At 43.5% G+C, this 23,230-nt stretch overlaps 1 protein-coding gene across 4 annotated transcripts in view; it reads left to right on the forward strand.

The window, feature by feature from the left end:
• The window catches only part of OXR1 (oxidation resistance 1), a 509,161-nt gene that overhangs the window by 52,820 nt on the left and 433,111 nt on the right, over positions 1–23,230 (forward strand). For all 4 annotated transcript variants that reach the window (XM_034763479.1, XM_034763478.1, XM_034763477.1 and 1 more), the window contains one exon: positions 14,300–14,379. In XM_034763479.1, the coding sequence (XP_034619370.1) occupies positions 14,363–14,379 (17 nt within the window). In that variant the 5' untranslated portion in view covers positions 14,300–14,362. Of the gene's footprint in view, positions 1–14,299; positions 14,380–23,230 lie in introns of those variants that run through there.

Consider the following 23,230-nt stretch of genomic DNA (forward strand, 5'->3'; position numbering starts at 1 on the left):
GGGGGGGGGTGCGAGTACTTCCGGGCTCTAGGCTCCGGGGCATTTCCTTGTTTGTCCGGTTGTCCCGACCGCATGTCGGTCGGGACGCGGGACAAACAAGGAAATATCGGGACGGTCCCGATAAAATCGGGACGTCTGGTCACCCTAGGAGGGGTAGAGAGAAAGTAGCATGTGATCTGCCTTGTCCTGAATGGTGCCATGTGGTGTTTCATCTCTCCTGTTTTTCCTATCAAATTATTTTCAACTTCTGCACTCCTCTACAACTGTGAGGCATAGTTCATCTGTAGCATTAGCAGAGGGTGCATAGAAAGCTGGCATTGGGGAGCTTAAGCAACTTACAATTAGTTCTGCCGGTGTGAAGCTCTGCTCTCTATACTTTGATTTCTATATTTGCTTGAGGGACAACCAATAACAATTGCCAAATTGTTTTTTATGATAATTGAACAATACCTGCCTTTCAGGATCTTCTTCTGAATGGATTGAATTGAGCCTGTAAATGGTCTATTAAAGCTTCTCTAGGCTTTAACATCCTCACTTTCCCTCTTGTACCCTGAGACGTCAGTCTGTCTGTCTAAAGTAAAATCAGTTTCTTCATCTTTAAGAAACAGCATACACTGTTCTTACATGTCTTGATTAGTGCCTTCTGTCCCTACAAGTCAGAGTCTTGATTTTTGGCAGATGTTCACCATCTTCATACATAATAACAGATGCAAAAGAACTATTTAATCATCATTAATGTCTCAGGAGCATTCTCAAGAAAAGGATAATCTTTCCCTTTGACATTCATCTATTGTGTAGGTGCCTCACAATAAAATCTTTTGATTCATCAGATTAGATGCTCAATAAAAGTTTTTTTTGTTTTTGTTTCAGTTCTTCTATTTTTTTCATACTTCTATAGAGGTTTGTCTCTTTATGATTAGGGGGAAAATAATTAAATTTTAAACCATTCTAGTTATTCCTGATTATGGACTTTCCGGTATGTGTCCTCCCTGCATATTTTCAGTGCTTTTTATTAATGATAAATAATTGGTAATACACTAATTGTGGCTAGAGAGAGATGATGTTTCTACTTTTAAATTTGGGAGAATCTCAAATACTGTGTAAATAGGAACTCACTTTTGTCCCAAAGTATCCTGAAATCACAGAAGAAGAGTCAGTGGGCTGCCATGAGGGTGGAAGAGGACAAAGTTATCTCCAAAAAGGAGATGAAATTTCAGCGTGACTGTCTGGCAGTCTCATTCTGTCTGCAGTTAAGAAGTACTTTGTTTTGTCTTTTTTAAAAATTAAATCTCAAATAAATAAAAAAAGAGTCTAGGAGACTTCCTCTCCGCCGTGAGAGTAGTGTAGATTTATGTCTTTGGAATACCTGCAGGCAGAGAATCAAGATCCGAAGAGGAATGAGCAGTACAACCAGGCTTTAATATAGTATAGGACTCTATCCTATGTGGATTATAATGCTTTTGTGAAGTAGATGCTACTATAAAAGCTGGGCAGTGAGGCAGAGAAAGATACCTGGTATTATGTGGAGAGGCAGGAGACTAAATGAAAGAGAGCAGTTCAAGGTGAAGGACATCTAGAAGGTATGAATCTGCTTAAGTTGGTCATATTGCTAATATTTATTTATTAAGAACTAGAGAGCAATGGCTGATTAACTAGGCTGTCTAGAGAAACAGACTGATAGTACTTAAAAGCCCTGTCCTGCAGGGATCAGTTCTTGGCCCTATGATATTTAACATTTTTATCAATGATCTGGAAGACAACCTAAAATCATCACTGATAAAGTTTGCAGACAACACAAAAATTGGGGGAGTGGTAGCTAATGAAGAGGACAGATCACAGATTTAGAGTGATCTGGATAACTTGATAAGCTGGGCACAAGCAAACAATATGTAAATGTATACATCTAGGAACAAAGAATGTAGCCCATACTTACAGGATGGGGGACTCTGTCCTGGAAACAGGGACTCTGCAAAAAGATGTGGGGTTATAGTGCATAATCAGCTGACCGTGAGCTCCCAAAGTGTCGACTCTGTGGCCAAAGGGACTACAGTATTACTATCCTTGGTTCCATAAAAAGGAGACTCTGAAGTAGGAGTAGAGGTTATTTTACCTCCATATTTGACACCGGTGTGAAAGCTGCTGGAATGCTATGTCTAGAGTTGGTGTCCTCAATTCAAGAAGGATGTTGATAAGTTGGAATGGGATCAAAGCAGAGCCACGAGAATGATTAAAGGGTAAGACAACATGCCTTATAGTGATAGACTCAAGGAGCTCAACCAATTTAGCTTAACAAAGAGACGGTTAAGGCATGACTTAATTACAGCCTATAAATACCTACATGGGGAACAAATATTTAATAATAGGAGTACTTGTGGCACCTTAGAGACTAACAAATTTATTTGAGCATAAGCTTTTGTGGGCTACAGCCCACTTCATCGGATGCATAGAATGGAGCATATAGTAAGGAGATATATACACACATACAGAGAACATGAAAAGGTGGGAGTTGTCCTACCAACTCTAAGAGGCTAATTAATTAAGAGAAAAAAGCTTTTGTAGTGATAATCAATCTACCAATGTGATATATGCCATCATGTGCCAGCAGTGCCCCTCTGCCATGTACATTGGCCAAACCGGACAGTCTCTACACAAAAGAATAAATGGACACAAATTTGACATCAGGAATCCTAACATTCAAAAACCAGTAGGAGAACACTTCAACCTCTCTGGCCACTCAGTAACAGACTTAAAGGTGGCAATTTTGCAACAGAAAAGCTTTAAAAACAGACTCCAACGAGAAACTGCTGAACTTGAATTAATATGCAAATTAGACACCATCAACTTAGGCTTGAATAGAGACTGGGAATGGCTGAGCCATTACACACATTGAATCTATTTCCCAATGTTAAGTATTCTCTCACCTCTTGTCAAACTGTCTGTAATGGGCTATCTTGATTATCACTACAAAAGTTTTTTCTCTTAATTAATTAGCCTCTTAGAGTTGATAGGACAACTCCCACCTTTTCATGTACTCAGTATGTGTATTTATGTCTCCTTACTATATGCTCCATTCTATGCATCCGATGAAGTGGGCTGTAGCCCACAAAAGCTTATGCTCAAATAAATTTGTTAGTCTCTAAGGTACCACAAGTACTCCTGTTCTTTTTGTGGATACAGACTAACACGGCTGCTACTCTGAAACCTGACCTTTAATAATAGGCTCTTTAGTCTAACAGAGGAATGTATAACACAATCTAATGGCTGGAAGTTGAAGCTAGACAAATTCAGACCGGAAATATGGTGTAAAGTTTTAAGTGAGGGTAATTAATCATTGGAACAAATTACCAAAGGTTGAGGTGGATTCTCCATCACTCACAATTTTAAAATCAATATTTTATTTTTTTCTAAAATTCTAGGAATTATTTTGGGAAAGTTCTATGGCCTGTGTTATACAGGAGGTCAGATTAGACAGGGATCGGCAACCTTTGGCCTGCGGCTCGCCAGGGTAAGCCTCCTGGCGGGCCAGGCCAGTTTGTTTACCTGCCGTGTCCGCAAGTTCAGCCTATCGCAGTTCCCAGTCGCTGCGGTTCACTGTCCCGCAGCCCCCATTGGTCTGGGAAGCAGCACAGGCCGAGGGATGTGCTGGCCGCAGCTTCCTGCAGCCCCCATTGCTTACCCTGGTGAGCCATGGGCCAAAGGTTGCCGATCCCTGATCTAATCTGACCTCCTGTATAACACAGGCCATCGAACTTTCCCAAAATAATTCCTAGAATTTTATAAAAGGTTGCTGAGCCCTGGATTTGATGATCGCAGTGGTCCCTTCTGGCCTTAAAATCTATGAATGTTTGTCTCAGAATGAATACTCTAGGATTGTGTCTTGCAGTGGACAGAATGAAGCTGCCATGGTGAACTGTATGTTAAAATTAAGATCATGTAACAAACATAGTGTAATTAATAAAATACAATTACAGTGTACGAAGATTTAAATTAACAGGCTTACAAACATAATCCTAATAAGCAATGTTAGATCCTTGGAAACTGTTAAAAGTGGCTGCCGTAAAGGACTGTTGACAGATGAAATGTTCACCAAAATCAAATCCATCAAATATAAATAACTTATAAACAGAGTCCTATAGTATTTCTTTTTCAGATAGCAAAGGAGCTCTGTGGCAAAAACAGTTCTTGATAATACAAGGCAAAAATTACAAAAAAAATTAGAATGAATAATGTGAATACTTCCCCATGGCCACAATCTTGGCAGGTCTAGTTATTTATGCTAAGAAAGTGAATTATTTATTCATTTTTACTACAAGACTGACCTTTGGAACAACAACAGATGGTAATTTTCCTGGTTTATTTCAAAGCGTGACAATTTCTGTTGATGTATTTAGTCATAGTTCACGTAAATCAGAATTTACCTTTTATTATTGTATTCCCTTTGTCTCCATTTGCAAAGTACTTAATTTTATTGGTGTGTTAATTTTAACATGGTTTAGTTGCTTAATTATATAAAGAACAATTACAGTAGAGTCACCAGAGTATCTCTGAGAAACCCCGCTTGCCAAGGTAAAACTTTTTTTATGTGAGAGGGAGGGTAATTTCATTGCAAATATAAGTAAATTTTGGTGGTAGGCTTTATAAATAAGTAAATCAGGCAAGAAGGATGCGTCTTTTAATTCTGAAATCTAAACATTACAGATCCAAAGAGTTTAAGTATAATCTCACAACTTCTTTTCACTTAATATAAATAATGTATTATTTTCAGTTTTAACAATATAACTGTGTAGATAACTCATAGACTTTTTTTTTTTTAAGGCCAAGGGGGACCATTAAATCATTTACTTTGATCTCCTGTGTAGCCCAGGCCAATACATTTCACCACTTACCGCTCTGTTGTTTGGATAAAGCACATGTTCTAGAAAGGCATACTGTGTGCCTATATAAACATTCTAAACTTACTGTATGGCAATCTACAACTTACTTTGTTTCTGACTTCTTTACATTATCGTACGGTACTCAAGAACTTGGGTGCAACTTCAGATGCCATTGAACCTTGAGATCTTTGAAGGCCAACACACTGGCATTATATTTGCTACCTGATTACTACCTATTTGCCACTGGTGGTTTGGGTAGTTCAGACCAAGTGAGAAGCAGCTCTGGAGAAATTAGCCTATTAGGAGTGCAAGGAAAAGTGAATTCTTTCATATGCTAGAGGCATTTTAAAAAAAAAATCTTCCTGTATTACATCTCAACATAGCTATAAGTTATTTCAAAATGTCATTGATTGAGAGAGGCAAGATCTCCTTCCAAGCCAGTGATTGGAGAAAAAGCACTGAGAACCATAAGGGGCCACTGGTCCGTGACTGAGGCTTGTAGGTACTACAGCAGTGGAAATAAGCAATAGCTTCTATTTTTACTTGTTTTAAGCTTATCTTGAGGATTTTATTGGGGGTCTTTTTGGTCGGTGTTGGTCTTCCTCTTTCATTTTGACTTTTCTCATTCCTATAGTTTTGAGACCCCTGGTGGTGGTGCTGGGTGTTTCAGATTTGGGTTTTTCTAAGAACCAGAAAATGTTTCTTGGCCACTCCTAATCTACTGGATACAGGTTTAATTCCACTACATTACAAACTACACTGAACTTGAAAATACAGTAAAAGCTTTATCTGGCATGTTGGGGGAATATGGGTGTGCTGATAAGTCAAAAATTCTGGTTAACTAAGATGGAGGGAGTTTGTGTGCAAGATGGGGCTAGGGGGGTGCGGAGTGCAGGCTGTGGGAGGGAGTTTGGATGAGGAAGGGGGCTCGGAGCAGGGGATTGGAGTGTGGGAGGGGTTTTGGGGTGCTGGATCCGGGCGGTGCTCACCTTGGGTGGCTCCCTGCAATCGGTGACATATCCCTGCTGCTCCTAGGCGGAGGCATATCCAGGCGGCTCTGCGTGCTGCCTCTGCCTGCAGGTGCCGTCCCCGGCCAATGGGAGCTGCGGAGCCAGTGCTTGGGGCAGGGAGGGGGGCAGCTCACAGTTCCTCTGCCTAGGAGCAGCAGGGACATATCACCACTTGCAGGGAGCCATCCATGGTGAGCGCCGCCTGGATTTGACACCCTGAAACCCCTCCCACACCCCAACCCGCTGCCCCAAGCTCCCTCCCAGAGCCCGCACACCACACCCCCTCCCAAAATGCTGGTTTCTAGAGCTTTCTGGTTGGTAAAGTGCCAGGTAACACAGCTTTTACTGTACATTAGGTAAAATATTCAAAAATTCCTATGCCCCATTTTCATAAGTGGAGGTTGTGTGATTTAACTGGGTGCAGAAACACTTGACAATATACAGGGCTTGCCCTCAGTGCAAGAAAATTATGACTTTAGAGTCATATGACTGTTACATCTGACTGCATGTACAATATTTTTATTTTATATGTTGTGTATTTTTATTCACATTTTATACACTTTACATATTTGCATGGGTAAGGTACTTATGAGGAAGGCCATTTTGTATTGTTAATTAAAGTTTTTTAACAATGGGATGAGGACTGTAAGCTAAATATAATAATAATTTAATTGTGTACCTAGCATGATATTGACTCCACTGGACAATTGTTGGGAAATATGAATGAAACTGGGCCTTATTCTAGTCCCTTTGACATCCACTTATTGCTTCCTTTCTAACTAGGCTGTGTCTAGAGATAATATAAGTAAATAATCAATTGCTAAGTCAGTCTTTCATCCACTTTTGAATTTCATCATAAGCATGATACTTAACCATATATGCCACATCAGTCTTTTAATGCAGCACTGTATCAAAAACCGCCTTGAAGTGCAAGTACATTATATCCATTGTCTCATCCCTATCAACTCATTGTCATTTTTAAAAAGACATTAATAGGAGGGTATGTCTATACTGCAATGTAACCCCAGGTTTAGTGGGATTCGACTCAGCTGACCCTGGGTTAGAGAACCCAGGGCATGAGCACCTACACTGATTGTTAACCCTATGTTAGAATTTCCTAACATAGTCTCGAACCTGGACCTCTGGAGTCTACGCTGCAGCACGCAGACCTGAGTCAAACCAGCAATATCCCAGACTCTCTAGCACCCTCCTATTGCATTGTAGGAAAACTTGACTCTGCACCCTGCACATTACAGGAAGTTAGAACAGCCCACCAATGCAAAGCCAAGCAGTCTTTTCGTCTGTGTGCACCCAGCTACTGGAGCCAGCAACATGGCAGAGGCAACTTTTTAAAACTTCTCTTGCTTGTGCTTTTACTCCTATGTCAGGAAATGGGCAGAGCTTCTATGATGTGCTGTTGAACATTTCGATGGCATTTTCTGACCCGCCAAAGGCACCTCCCACAGCTTATGAGGGAGGAGGAGGAAGCATATCCGGGGATGGGAGACTCACACTGGCTGTGTTCATGACACACTATATAGTAGCTAATGCTCCTTATGTATACTGGCTCTTCTAGTGCAGGGCCACAAACACAGACTTGTGGGATCATATAGTCATGCAAACCTGGAATGACTAGCAGTGGGTCCAGAACTTTCTCAAGAAGAAAGCTACATATCTGGAGCTTTGTGAGTAGCTTGTCCTGACTCTCCAGCGTAAAGATACATGCATGCAGGTGCCTTTGCCGGTCCAGAGGTGGGTTGGTGTAACCATCTGGAAGCTGGCTACCGCAGGTCCATTGTCGCCAGTTTGGTGTTGGGAAGTCCGCCGTGGTTGAAGTGGTGATGGAGGTTTCTGAAGCAATCAGATGTGTGGTTTACCCAAGGTTGGCAGGCATAAAAGGTATTCCTGAAGTAATTGCTGGCTTTGAGAGAATGGGGTTTCCAATCTGCACTGGGGTCACTGATGGGACTCGTGATCATAGTTTGCCCTCCTCAAGGAGCAAATGGGTGCATAAACTGCAGAGGGTACTACTCCATCATTATGCAGGCCTTCGTGGACCACAGAGGTCAATTTATGAACATCAGCGTGGGCTGCACTGGGAAGGTTAATGATTCCAGGGCTTTTTGCGGATTGGTAGTCTACATTCGTGGACAGGCTGGGACACTCTTCCCACCAAATAACATTGTCATAAATGGAGTTACTGTCCTCACCATTATTCTGAGGGATCCTGCATACCCTGCATACTTTTTGCTTTGGCTTATGAAATCATACCCAGACTTAAGAGGCCGCGGGCAAAGATGGCTTAATAACACTCTCAGCAGGTGTAGAATGGTTGTTGAACATGCTTTTTGCAGACTGAAATCCCATTGGAGATGTCTACAGATCCATTTGGATTCCAGTGCCATCAATGCTGTCTGCATTACTGCGGCTTGCTGTGCTTTTCACAATCTTTGTGAAGCCAGAGGTGAGCCCTTTCCCACTGAATGGACCTATCACAGTGAGGGGCTGCTGAATTGATATGCTCAGCCAGAAAGTGTAGCTGTCAAAGCTGTAGCTGGATGCACCCAGGCAACAGAAGTCAGGGATGCTTTGTGCTCCCACATAATGGACTTGCATGGCCCAATGGAAGAAGGGGAATAGTGCCTTTATGAATGTGCTTTTGAGGGATGAGGTAAAATGAATTGATTGTGTGGGGTTACAGTGCTTGGGGAGGGGTAGGAAGTTGATTGCCATGCAATGAAATTATGAAATGGTGGGATTGATGTAAGGAAGTGATTGAAGTATGGATTGCTGGAGGATTCTCAGAATCAGCTAGGAAGACCGACGCACTAACATCAGCATTCTCTCTGCTGCCAACATCAGCAGTATAGAAGCACAGGTCATGAAACACCAACTCCGCTGGGCTGGCCACTGTGTACGTATGCCTGACACTCGCCTCTCGAAGCAAGTACTCGTCTCTCAGTTAAGTCAGGGAAGAAGGGCTCACGGAGGGCAGCAAAAGTGTTTCAAAGACATACTGAAAGTACACCTTAAAAAGAGAGGCATCAACCCAACAAACCGGGAGGCCTTGGCATGGAACAGAACACAGCGGCGCCACACCATACACCAAACCGCAGCTCATCTTGAGGAGAACAGACATGCTTATGAGACAGAGAAGCGACAAAGGAGGAAAGAAAGGGCACAACAGTCCAGCCAACAACTATGTCTCCTCCAAGATTACACCTGCCACTTCTGTGGGAAAATCTACAGGGCAAGAATTGGGCTTCTCAGCCACTTAAAAACTCACCAATGAACCCCCTTGGCAGACATCCTCCTTGCATCAAGGGATAGCCGAAGAAGCTATATCTATTGAAGAATAGATATTTAGTGTTTGCATACTAATTGCTAATTGTCCCTGATCATTTGTTTACCTCTGTTTTTTTAAATACACATTGAATATGATTTGATGCAGTGATGCAATAAACATTTTTGGTGAAATAAAAAGCTTTATTTAACATGTATTTGAAAAGAACAACATTCACCCATTGGCAGGCAGGCCAGCTGCCAATACCACACCAGTACACCTGTAACAACAGAATCTTTAAACAATTTTTTTTTTAATGAATGAATGAATGAATAAGTGCACACAGTGAAGTCCTGTACGTGCCAGAAACCATCTACCATTGCATATCTCCTGGCCCTAGTTCTCCTTTCCCTGTTTGCTGTGCACTGGGCGCTGGGATAGGGTGGTAGAGACATCCACAGGGGAGGTGGTGGCATGGAGGGATGAATGGGTCAAGGTTGCCCTGCCAGCCACTCCTGGAGCACAATTGCATGGGCCACCCTGCCATGGAGTTGTCCAAGCTGTTTCTGGACTGCATCCCAAGTACCATGCAGGGGACTCAGACCATAGTGTGGGTGATGCAGCAGGAGCCGGTATTCTTGTGATCATTAGCGATATCAGGTGCTAAAACAGTTCTTTCTGTTGAGCTCTGTTCACCTCCCTTAGCTGCCATTCCGGTTCCAGGAACTGCAAAGAAAATGCATGCGCCTGCATTGAAACCCTGACCTCACGCTCATGCTTGCTGCACAGCTTTTCTGCTTGCCTCTCACCATGCCTTTCCTCTGGCCGTGAGTCCCTCTGTCTTTGGTATTGGGCCTGCTTGTTGGTCCTGTTCAGAACTTCAACCATAAGTTCATCATGGAAATGCTTCCTTTTGGAACAGTCCCTGAAGGTATGTTGGCCTAGGCTTCTGCTGCAGTGTGGGGTGAACTTTGGAGGTACTGCAGCCAGTAGAGGTTCAAGGAGCCTGGAATAGGACAAGACATAGGATTATTCTCTCAAATAGCTCAGTGTAGGAGCATAGAAAAAATCCTTATGGAATTTCAAGGGCATAAAACGTTACTTTTCCAATGTAACTTTGATATATTGTGGGAGGGATGCTTCAAACTGCAGAAGCTTCCTGGACACAGGTTGGTTAATTGCAGCAAAAGAAGTGCAGAGATAATGACGATTTAAAAATTCAAAGCTGTTTTTTGTTTTCTAAGAATTGCAGAATTAGTTGGGTTGGGGTTGGGCGTGGTCAGTGGCCGTGCTACAAAAGCTTTTTCTATCATTTCAGGCCTACCACATTTTGGAGGACATAACCATTCTTGTGGTGCCTGATTTGCAAAGGGAAATGTTATTCCGAGCTGTTAATGGAAAGCCTGCAGTGTATGCAATCAAAGTATTAAAATGTATAGTGACTGGAGTGGGCGGGTCAGCTACTGAAGTGGCCCTGGAAAATGATGCCTTTCCCTGAAATGTGACTCTCTATCTGGAATTCCTGCTGCAGGGCAAGTTTGCAGCTATCAGCACCTAGGATTGGGTCAGAATTTGTGAGGGGATCAGCAAGATGCTGTGTTAGTTTCCACATGGCTTAGCCTGTTATAGCTGCATGCAAACACACACAACTCCACAGCCATCCTCCTTACCCCAACCACTGCGTATTTCTAGAAAAAAAATTCAAACCCCAGTCAAATTTGGCACAAATTACTTTTTCCCTATGGGCTGAATGGACTACCTATAATTGAAATGGACTAGATTTGTAAATGGAAAACACTTCCCCGCCCGCCCGCAGTTCAGTGTTTCCAGGCAGCTTGTTACATGGTAGAGTGGTTACAGCCTGGTGTATTTATGGGCATGGTAATATAAGGTGGTGGCTATTTTTAGGAAATAGGAATAGCCCTAGCAAAAATCTCGACTGTTTCAAGTAAAAACACACTTTCAAAGTGTTCTTACTGTTTGCATTTCCCGGTCGCCATTTTGAACTGCACATGGTGAAGGGGGAAGAGTGGGGGAAGCCAAGCTGCTGTTGGCATACAATCCACCATTAGCAGGTATGTGCTGCTAGCTGGTGCCTGTAATAACTTTTGCATTGTTTCAAATATTGGCAATCCCTCCCATTGCTGTATTAATAAACATTCAAATGGGGCCAGAAACTTGCCGGGCTCAGGGGCAGTTTTTGTCCCTTCTGTCTGCTGCAGGCTCCATGGTGGGTTGTTCCTGATGGGGAGCATCAAACAGCTCCTCTGAGTATGGCCTCAGGCTGTGCTGCTGGTGCTCCTGCTCCAAAGCCTCCTTTGGGACTGATTTCAGCAACAGTGTGACTTCACAGTGCTCACTTGGCACCTGTAGCTGGGTTCCTTCAGTTCCCATGCTGGATTCTGAGGCCTGCAGGGTACCATCCTGGCTGACCAGGTTATCCTGCACCACCGTTGGCTCCGTGTTTTGGTGCAGTGCCCAGCACCCAGTCAAACTTCTTGTAAAATGGGCATGATGTCAGCAAGTTGCCAGAGGTTTGGTTCTGGTTGTGCTGTACTCAGCCTTGAGCTACTTAATCTGCTCCCTGCACTGGTCACCGATCTGGTAAAATTGCAAAGCTGCCAGCTTCTTTACTATTTGTTGGTATGCATGATCATGGTACTTTTACTAAAGCCCATTGTTTTGCTGGCCTCACACCAGAAATTTACCAAGAGCTGGCTGTACACACCCTGGCCATAAAGCAGGGTGCTTTACTAAAGGCTGTTTTTGTTCAGTCTCTGTGGCAAACACAGAAGTCTCTCTTCTGGTGTGTTTGCAGCGCGATGGCCAGAAGACAACGGAAGGTTAAACATTGACTCACCAAGCTGATGCACTTCACCAAGGAGGATTGCTTCCCTTTTCATTGGAGTTGATTGAAGATTCTTGGGATGGAGAGGAAAAGGAAATTGGCCTATGGGATTGTGGGATACTTTTGGCAGGCTCCCAGGACCTAAGTCGGAGGTGGGGGTATGGGGGAAGCAATGGGGCCAAAACCCTGGGTTCCAGCTTGATTTGGGATCAGACCAAACACCTGTGTAGGATCCTAGGTCCGAGCCCAAGTCTGAAAGATTTGTGCGTAGACGAAAGTGGGGTTTGGGCTTAACCCTGAGTCTGAGCCTGGGCTTACATTGCAGTGTAGACATACCTTGAGTAGTTAAGTGTGAACTGTGCTTTATAAATCCTTTCTATCCTTTTTACTAGTCCTTTCTGTGTCGAAGAATTTCTCTCTCGCTCGCTTTTCTCTCTTCCCCCTCATCCCACATTGCTGTAGTAGTTTTCCCAGTACTGCGATTGCTCTTATAGTTTCCTTTATCTTCCATCATCCTTTTAAAAACATGGATATCTGGGTCACTCTCTCTCCACTCTCTAGGTTATACCATTTTGAAGTGATAAAACTCTACTTAGTTACTAGGTCTTCTCTAGTCTTGCTTAGAATTCTGTGACTTCAGAGATATTGGCTCTTGGAGACTTTGTGTTGGTTGCAGTTTATTTTCTGTTTGTTATTATGTGACCCTAAGATTTCATTTTCCCATAGAAAATGTATATTTTTGCTGCTGCTTCTGCTTAAAGTTTGCTGCGCATACTAACCTGCCTTTTCATAGGCATTGTGTAGTTTGCTTACTACTTCTTAACCCTTCGTCTGGTGATTTAAGGCATATTCTTATTAGATTTTTTTTTTGTTCCTCTTTTTAGCTTTCAGTTTCTAGGTAAGCATATTGGAGATAATTCTATTCTCAGGAGAATTTAACCCATTATGTTTTTCCTACCTCTCTTTCTCAATATAAATTGTTTAAGCTTCCTCCCTTCATTTCCTGTTCTTTTCAAAAAGCCTGTACGTCTCAGTGGTCAGATGTTCTCATTAATCTACCCTGCTTTAGTTATGTCAACAAATTCAAGTCATTGTCCTGCATGCACTTCTTGTTCCTTTATTCTCATTGTCATTCTCTGTATTCCTGTCTAAATGTTTTATCTTCTGCCACCCCCTGGGCACAGTTGCCTCTACAGTGAAACCCTCTCATAATGAAAAGGAGTCTCATTCTGGGTCAACTCCCTGGGTAGAAGCTTATTTTGGTTTAGCATAAATCTGTTCTTAAAATGAGTTAAGCTAACTCAAAATAAATCTGGTTTTAATGGAAATAAGAGCTTCCCCACAGCCTTTTGAACTATATTGATGTGTAAATAACATGTTTGGTTAAATCAGTGCTACTCCGAGTAGACAACTGGTAGACGAGGAAAATGCTTCCCCATCAATATTCTACCCCTCAATATTGGGCAATTTGGTTAAAACATGGAAAAATATTCAAAATGTGGTGGCCTTTTTTTCTTCTATGCCTCTTGTGACAAACTATATTATGTAAGTAGTTGTTTCCAAAAAAGGCGGAAGCTGTGCTGCCAGGAAAGAGGAGCACAGGGGGAATGTTGCTTGCAAAGATGGGTTAGGTGCTTATTGCGGAGCATCTTTTGGTTTCTTTCTTTTACATAGAAAAATCAACCAAACCTAGAGTATAACTCTTTTGTAGGCTGTGTCTTTTTGCCATGAACTGCAAACTTGAGGGGTGGAACTATTGTAGTACCATGAACGTCAGTTTTCAGTTTTTATAAAAAAGGTTTTGTCTTTTATTATTTAGCGATCAATCCTTGAGGTCCCTACTCAGTTTGCCTAAGCCGGGCTGGCGCAACCCATTAGGTGACCGCTACAATTTGGGGGGGCGGCGACCGTGGCGGTATTTCGGCGGCGGGACCTTCCGTCTCCTCTGTGAGGGGGTGGCATTTCGGGGCGGGACCTTCCGCCGCCTAGGGTGGCAGAAAAGCTGGCGGCGCTCCTGTGCCTAAGTAAGGGCCAAGTAAGGAAGCAGTCATTGATATCAATGGCTGCTTTGCCTGAGGGAAGATTGACTAAAAATCTCAGGTTTCGGATCTACATCAGCATATATTTGGTTGCACGTATTGCCTGTTTCTGTAACACTTCTGAATGGTCACTCGTGAGTTCTGGTGAAAGATGTTTAATAGTAAAGACATTCTTCAGGACATTTACATCCATCTCCTAAATGTCTTAGTCTGAAAATGTCTCTTTTCTTTTCTTTTTTGACCAGGTCAACTAGAACAGTCCCTGTAGTGCAGAACTCTCATAAATGTGAAGCAAACCATCCACCATTATGTTTGGCACTAAAAGGTCAGTTTCTGTATTCTTATGTTTTTCATCGTTCAAAAAATGTATAGTGAATGTGACCATATGGTAAAGCTTTATTTGTGGTAAATATAATATTATGCAAGATACATAAGCAGGATATATTACTGTTGTTTTGTCTGTTTCCCCTCCCTTGCTGTATAGTCCCTTAGTTCTTTTTCATGCACGGAGCAATATATAAACAGAATTATATTACTGCTACCAGAAGCACAATGTGACACCTCTAGCTTATGAAATAGAACATTATATTGGTATCAGAGTGCATCCAGCATTCAGAAGGAGAGATGCTGGAAATACACAAAATGGAGTAATACATATCCCATTTTCATGAATGCAAATGTATCATTGCTGGGTCCATAGTAATGGGCTTCTAAAGCTGCGATTTTGAGGATTTCCATTTCTTGCTGCTTGTCTTTCAGGGTTGTGGGAAGTTAAAGCTTGTGTCAGATCAAATGATTCTACTAAACGTAATATTTATGCCATAAATTATGCTACAGTTGAGCTGGGATTGATATTTGATTTATCAATGACATAATTTAATCTGTAAACTACATGTTTCAAAGCATTTTGTTCTTCTACTATGTCTTTATTTCTTCAGAGTTTTACAACAAAAGGTCAACAACAGGTTTCATCCATTTCATCCATCCAGTGGCCTTGGAATTTTATTCTTTTTATCCACGCCCAGATTGTATCTTAAATATTATGTAAATGAAAATTCCCCACACAGATTCCTTTCTGAAAGCCAAACACTTCCGTGTTGTATATGAGAAGGTCAAATACATGCCAAGAATTATGTTAGACCGTGGGTACAAGAAGTTCTCACTGTCCACCTGCGAGATGCAGCTATTATGCATCTGTTTACTGTGTGTTGTATTATTCCCTACCTCAAATAGCTGTGCATCATGTACAATAGCTAAATGGTTCACTATATTCTGGAAGGATAGAGACCGAGTAGACCTTCCTGGCATACTGTAGATTCCTATGTATAAAGTGAGGAAATGCCTTTGACTAGATAGATAAAAAGGGTAAACGTGTCATCACACTGTGTTATTTTCAATAGATCATGATCCCCTTGTATTTAGGTCCCCTTGTATTTAGGTCCAAATTTTCAAATGTGGCCATTAATTCTGGATGCCCAAATGTTGGGTGCTCAATTTAGAATACTCAGAGGTGCTGAACCCGCCAACATCACAGGTTGAGACCCCCGCCCCTCCAAAAATCAGTGGGTACTTTTTTGAACATTTCAGACTTCATATTTAATTGTCTGTTTATGGAAAAATACTGTTTGCAAGGAAATGTTGTGTTACACAAAACCGTTAACTTATGGAAAAAGAAATTAAAGGTTAGTTTTCCTCTAAAATGAAATCTGAATGAGTTCTAATGTTGTGGTGCCAATTGTAATACAAAAGAGTTACTTTTAACAAAATCACAGCACTTTGATTTAAAGCCTAAACTCTCTCATCATCAAATTGTCAAAAGTTACCAGGTATATTGTAGCTGAACTCTTTTATTTCTACCTATTGCTGTGTTTTATGTGCAAGGTTTGCATTCAGTGAATCATATCTATTTGAACTAGTCTTGACTGAATAATAAAGTTGAAAAAAGCAATTGTTCTATCAGAATAATTTTTTTGAACATGCAGCTTCTGAGGAAGGAAAATATTTCTAAGATGCTTTATCACAAGCCTCACTGACAACAGGTACTGACATTTTTAACAAAGATGTGAATTCCCCTTCATTTCAGTTTAATTTAAGAGCTGATCCCATGCCTTTAAATACTAAACTGTCATAAGTGTTTTCAGTATTCCATTCTCATCTTTTTTTTATTTACCATGCTAATTTCTCTGTGATTAATTGAATCTACAAAAGGCACCAGCATGGAACTAGCAGAGGTGAGTATCCTCCCCCCTCCCCCAAATGAGTGTCTGATGCGATGTTTTATTCATGCTACATACTCCAGTTTTGCAAAAGCAATTTTTCATACTATCCCTTTGTGGAAAAACCCATAGAAGGGGACTCTTGGGTAGAGTTTCTATGAGCATTACTTTGCAGAGATCCCCTTCAGACTATCGCATGGGGTGGGATTTGCCCCATCCATAGAAGAGGCTAAGTGGTCTGCTGCTATTCCTGGCAGTGCCTCTGGGATTTACAGGTGGCTCTGGCTAACAGCTATATCTACCTTCCATTGGAGGAGTCAGGCTATCAGGGATATCCCCAGCTGTGACTATCCCTGGGTTCCCAAGCAGGGGCTACACAGAAGATATAGTATAACCCCAGGCTCCTATCTTTTTGAACTAATCCCATATTGCTGGAGGAGATTTCTATTCACTGGCCTGCAAACTCTCCACGCTGTCTCCCAGTACAGACTCTGCACCATACCATAATGTCAAAGGGGGAGCTGCCACAGAGGCAATTGCGGTCCCTGTATTCCTCTTGTATCATACAGCACATTGACAACACAATAATAAGTAAACCCGGAATAGGCTTCCACGGGAGGTTTTGGGATCCCTACCATTGGAGGTTTTTAAGAACAGGTTGGCTATCAGGATAGCCTAGGTTTACTTGGTCCTGCCTCAGCTCAAGGGGCTGGATTTGAGACTTCTTGAGGTCCCTTCTGGTTTAGTTTCTCCGCCCCCCGCCCCCCACATTAGATGCACCTGCATGATTCTCCTAAAGTGAAGACAGAGGACTTAGATGGAAGTCCACAGAGTTCAGGGAAGAGCTGGTGCAGGACTGGTGTATTTCCTTTTTGGATAGAGTGTAGAGGGCCTTTGCCTTAGGGGAATAGGACTGGATACAACTGAAGATTATTTCTTGGAAAAGTAGAAGCTGGATAAGAAAAGGGAAAGGTCTCCCTGACACACATGATCACAATCACTGGTTGCAGGAAGTTGTGGGAGTTTTTTGAACTCTTCTTTGTGAAAACTCCTTTGGTTTCATTTAACTTTTGGCCATAAGATGTGGTTTTACCCTGAGGCAGATGAACAGTGAATATGGGCCAATCACTTCCCACTAAGAGTGTGTCTACACTCGTGCGTGTATGTGGTCACATGTGCGTCGTTGTGCCAAAGCCCTCCTACTGTCCTCATCTGAAGTACATTCCTGAAGCTAGCATGCATAAGGGGTGTGGGTATGTACACACCTCCGCTGTGGCATGGCCCTGTATCCCTTCTATAGTGCAGTGTGGAGGGGGTAAGGAGTGTGCACCAGGTCACAGGTACTGGTAGTCCTTTAGGGTCATTCCCCCAATGCACTGATCACTTTGCTGTCTGACACTTACCCAAAGGTATAAAGGTCCCAGATCCCCCATTGCCGGCAGTACTAGGGACTTACACTGAGCAGTTTGTTCTCCTATGAACTGTATTGATCACCAGTGCTGACCATGGAGCGTGTTCCAAGAGCTGCTGCCTGGTCTTTGGAGCAGGCCCAGGTGCTGATCAATGTGTGGGCAGAATACCTCATCCTCCATAACTTTGCCTGTACCAGCAGGAACAAACACCTGTATTTGGAGATTTCACAGAGGTCGGAGGAGGCAGGCATTCACCACACTCTGTCCAAGTGCTGGGAGTACATGAAGTGCCTCAGGCTCCTGTACCAGAGGATGAAGGACTCGTACAGTCACTGTGGGAGAGGACCTAGTACATGCCCCTGCTAGCCTCATTGTTCTGTGGGATGCTGGTGATGGGCAGCGTGAGAAGGCAGCCCAGGCCTCAGAGATAGTTCCAGAGGAAACTATAGGAGACCCAGAGGATTCCACACATCTACCTGGCAGACCCGGTTGAGGAAGCCCCCTCTGAGGAGCCTGGGGAGGACCCCGAGCTGAGGCAGGAATTGTGATCCAAGTCTGGTAAGTTGTAATATGCCCCCAAACACCCTGTAAATATCCCCTATTGCTCTGGTAATACATGCCTGAAGCCAGCCCCCTCACCCCACCCATACTCCACCCTGACATGGTCCCCAAACAAGACATGGCTGCAAAGGCGGTGGTCGGGAGGGCTGTTCTTTGTGGTTCTCCGTTCCTATTCCATGGCAACTCAGTCTGCTACCTTATAATACAGTCAGTTTCCTCGTGAATTGCCATCAAGTCCTGTAAATCTAATCCAGCAAATTTTTGTTTTAGAAGAATTTGAAGCTGGTTCATCAGGCTTAACGGCAGGACAAATGTGCTTGGTCTACCTTCATAGCTCACCAAACCCCTCCACTCAGCAATATGAAGAGGGGTCACCACTATCAGAAGCATCTCTCTTACACAGGTGGCCAGGTGTCCTCCACAGTACTGGAAAGCCACTTTTCTTTTCCATTCTGAGGTAACTTCAGTACAGCTATGTTCTCCAAGCGATGGCCAGCTTTTAAAGAAGAGAAAGGTGACTTGGTAACATTACCCTAAAGAAACCAAACCCCAGCCCAAGTGGTCCATCCATGCACTGTAAATTTTACATCTGAATACAATTAATTCATGTATCTTACCATTTTTAACCTCAGCTCTTTCCTTGTGGGCTGCAAAAGTAGCCTGAAGGAAGGAGATTGTAACAGCTGTGTTCCTTGGATTCTAAGTAGTATCAATATTGTGGCCTTTGGCAGCACAGTTGTGTTATGTGAGGGGGAAGGGAGATTTAGGTACCTTCCAAAGAAAAATAAAATATAATGCTACCCTTGTCTTTGACTTGTTAAGACATTCTGATACTGACAGAGAGCCTATTCCACTGGGAGGGCAAAAGCAGCACCGCAGAGATAGCAGAGGAAGACGCCAAAGGACTCTGGACGACCTGCTTGTTGGCATAGACAGAAGGAGTCAAGGGTAGCTTAGGGTAAGAGAGGATTGGGCTCGAAGGTTGAGGCATTCCTGCACAGAGAGAACAGGATCTTGCACTCATGCAGTAGCTAGTCCAACTTGTGGTGGAATGCTTTCGAGGCCTGTTTGATGCCGTGGCCACTGCTCCTCTGCGGGAACAGGCACCACGTGTTGCTCCTCCAGCTGCTGTGCAGTCTGTTGCTGAAGTGGTGAATCCCAGCTCCCCTGCCAGGGAAAAGCATGCTGGACACCTGGCACCACATCCTCCTCAGTCACCCAAAACCCCTCTTGGAGGAATCCCCCCAGAATATTAAGGAGGGGAATGATGAGCCTGACCCAGTCCCTGTGGTCCAGCCTGTTTTCAGCCCCCAAATCCCACTCAGGACATGTCTACATTTGTCCTCCCACACAATATTCCATGGCTGTTCCCCACCCTTGTCAGGGTGAGGGGTGAGGAGATGTCTCCTGAAGGGATTTGGCTTTCTTTTTTTGTTCATTTGTTCCTATTACAAACTGTTCCATGTATGTATGTAAATAAAAGTTACTGTTCCTTCACATGTCTGTATCTTGTTTTCTGAATATGATACTTGATACTTCCCAGAGATTTGGGGTAAGTAACAGGATTCACAGCACGTGATGGTGTGATTTCTGCAAAAGTCTTGTGCCAAGGAAATGCTAACAAGTCCATCCCTTCCTAACCCTTCCCCATGCCCCTCAGCCATTAAGAAAAAATAAAAAAAAAGTTCATGGGTCCAATGAAATATGCTGTGGTTCTCTAAAGCACCACAATGAAAAACAGAGAATTTTATTGAGAAGTCTGTATTGCTTAATAATAAAAAGTGAATAGAAAGGAATCAGAACTAAACTAACAGTGAAGATACCTGACACTGACCGGTATTTTTAAGGACAAACCCACCTGCACCAAACAAATACCACCGGCAACTAATGCCATGGGAACAATCATTGTAGGACTGGGAGGGACTTCGAGGTCTTCTAGTCCAGTCTCTTGCATTCATGGCAGGACTAAGTATTATGTAGACCAGTGCTTCTCAAAGTCGGGCTGCCGCTTGTTCAGGGAAAGCCCCTGGTGGTCCGGGCCGGTTTGTTTACCTGCCGCGTCCGCAGGTTCGGCTAATCGCGGCTCCCACTGGCCGGGGTTCGCCGTCCCGGGCCAATGGGGGCTGCGGGAAGGGCGGACAGCACATCCCTCGGCTCGCACTGCTTCCTGCAGCCCCCATTGGCCTGGGATGGCGAACCGTGGCCAGTGGGAGCCGCGATCGGCCGTACCCGTGGACACGGCAGGTAAACAAACCGGCCCGGACCGTCAGGGGCTTTCCCTGCACAAGCAGGGGACCGGCTTTGAGAAGCACTGATGTAGACCATCCCCTGTTTATCTAACCTGCTCTTCAAAATGTTCAATTATGGAGATTCCACAATCTCCCGAGGCAATTTATTCCAGTGCTTAGCTACACTGACAGGAGGTTTTTCCTAATGTCCAAATTAAACTGCCCTTGCTGTAATTTAAGCTATTGTTTCTTGCCCTGTTCTTGGAGGTTAAGGAGAATAATTTTTCTCCTTCCTCTTTGTAACAATTTATGTATTTGAAAACCATTATTATTTCCCCTGTCAGTCATCTTTTCTCCAGACTAAACCTATCCAATTTTTCATTCTTCCCTCCTAGGTTTTTCTAGCTCTTTAATAATTGTTGTTGCTCTTCTCTAACTTTTTTCAGTTGTTCTATATCTTTCCTGAAATGTGGCGCCAGGAACTGGACACAATATTCCAGTTGACACCTAATCAGCACGTAGCAGAGCGGAAGAATTACTTCTCGTGTCTTGCTTACAACACTCCTGCTAATACACCCCAGAATGATGTTTGCTTTTTTTGCAACAGCGTTACACTGTTGACTCATATTTAGCTTGTGGTCCACTATGACCCCCAGATCTCTTTCTGCAGCATTCCTTCCTAGGCAGTCATTTCCCATTTTATGCAGAGGCGACACGGAGTGGAAGGGAGCTATGCAGGGTCCCATGCCCCACCCAGATTGCTCAGTCACATGGTGCGGTTGGGTCCCTTCCCTACAGAGCAGCTGAGCCAGCGAATTGCACTGAGCAGGTAGAGGCAGGAACAGAGGAACAGCTGGGCGCTGCAGGAGGGGCTGCTGCTTTCTGGGAGGGAAGGGTCTGCTGGGGGGAGGGAGGGGCGTGACTTGAGCTGTTCTGGGGTTGTGCCCCTCCCCACTGTCAGCAGGCATGGGTTGTCTATGTGTGCAACTGATTGTTCCTTTCTAAGTGGAGTACTTTGCATTTGTCCTTATTGAATTTCATCTTATTTATTTCAGACTATTTCTCCAGTTTGTCCAGATCATTTTGAATTTTAATCCTGTCCTCCAAAGTGCTTGTGACCCCTCTCAGCCTGATATTGTCCGCAAACTTTATAAGTGTACTCTCTATGCCAGTATCTAAACCACTGATGAAGATATTGAACAGAACAGGACCCAGAACTGTTTCCAGAACTCAGTATGTCCTTCCAGCTTGACTGTGAAGCTTTGATAGCTACTCTCTGGGAACAGTTTTCCAACCAGTTATGCACTCACCTTATTGTAGCTCCATCTATGTTGTATTTCCTTTTGTTTATGAGAAGGTCATGCGAGTATCAAATAGCCTTACTAAAGTCAAGATATACCACATGTACCACTTCTCTCCTACCCACAAAGTTTGTTACCCTGTCGAAGTAAGCTATTAGATTAGTTTGACACATTTTGTTCTTGACAAATCCATGCTGACTGTTACTTATAACCTTATTTTCTTCTAGGTGTTTGCAAATTGATTGTTTAATTATTTGCTCCATTATCTTTCTGGGTATTGAAGTTAAACTGACTGGTCTATAATTCCCTGGGTTGTCCTTATTCCCCTTTTTATAGATTGGCACTATATTTGCCCTTTTCCAGTCCTCCAAAATCTCTCCCGTCTTCAATGACTTTTTGAAGATAATTGCTGATGGCTTAGATATCTCCTCAGTCATCTCCTAGAGCAGGGGTCGGCAACGTTTGGCACGCGGCTTGCCAGGGTAAGCACCCTGGCGGGCTGGGCCAGTTTTATTTACTTGCTGACGTGGCAGGTTCGGCCGATCGCAGCCCCCACTGGCCGCGGTTCGCCGTCCCGGGCCAATGGGGGTGGCGAGAAGCTGCGGCCAGCACATCGCTAGCCCGTGCCGCTTCTCACCGCCCCCATTGGCCCGGGACGGCGAACCACAGTCAGTGGGGGCTGCGATCGGCCGAACCTGCCACGTCAGCAAGTAAATAAAACTGGCCCAGCCCGCCAGGGTGCTTACCCTGGCAAGCCGCGTGCCAAACGTTGCCGACCCCTGTCCTAGAGTATTCTAGGATGTATTTCATTAGGCCCTGATGACTTGAAAACATCTAACTTGTCTAAGTAATTTTTAACTTATTTTTTCCCTATTTTAGCCTCTAATCCTACCTCATTTTCACTGGCATTTACTATGTTAGATGTCCAATCGCTACTAAATTTTTTGGTGAAAACTGAAATGTAAAAGTCATTTAGCATTTCTGCCATTTCCACATTTTCTGCTATTGTTTTTCCCTCCTCAATGAGTAACGGGCCTACCGTGTCCTTAGTCTCCCTCTTGCTTCTAATGTATTTGTAGAATGTTTTTTTGTCACCCTTTGTCTCTGGCTAGTTTAATCTCATCTTGTGCCTTGGCCTTTCTAATTTCGTCCCTTAAACAATTCTAGTGTTACTTGTTTATATTCATCCTTTGAAATTTGACCTAGTTTCCACTTTTTGTAGGACTCTTTTTAGTTTCAAATAATTGAAGATCTCCTGGTTAAACCAGGGTGATTTCTTGCCATACTTCCTATATTTCCTATGCATAGGGTTACCATACGTCCGGTTTTTCCCGGACATGTCCGGCTTTTCGGCAATCAAACCCCCGTCTGGGGGAATTGCCAAAAAGCCGAACATGTCCGGGAAAATGCCGGCTGGGCACTTCCCCCCCCGCGGCTGCTCTGCTCCTCCCCTGACTC

This window comes from Trachemys scripta, chromosome 2 (assembly GCF_013100865.1).
Source record: "Trachemys scripta elegans isolate TJP31775 chromosome 2, CAS_Tse_1.0, whole genome shotgun sequence".
Lineage (NCBI taxonomy): Eukaryota > Metazoa > Chordata > Testudines > Emydidae > Trachemys > Trachemys scripta.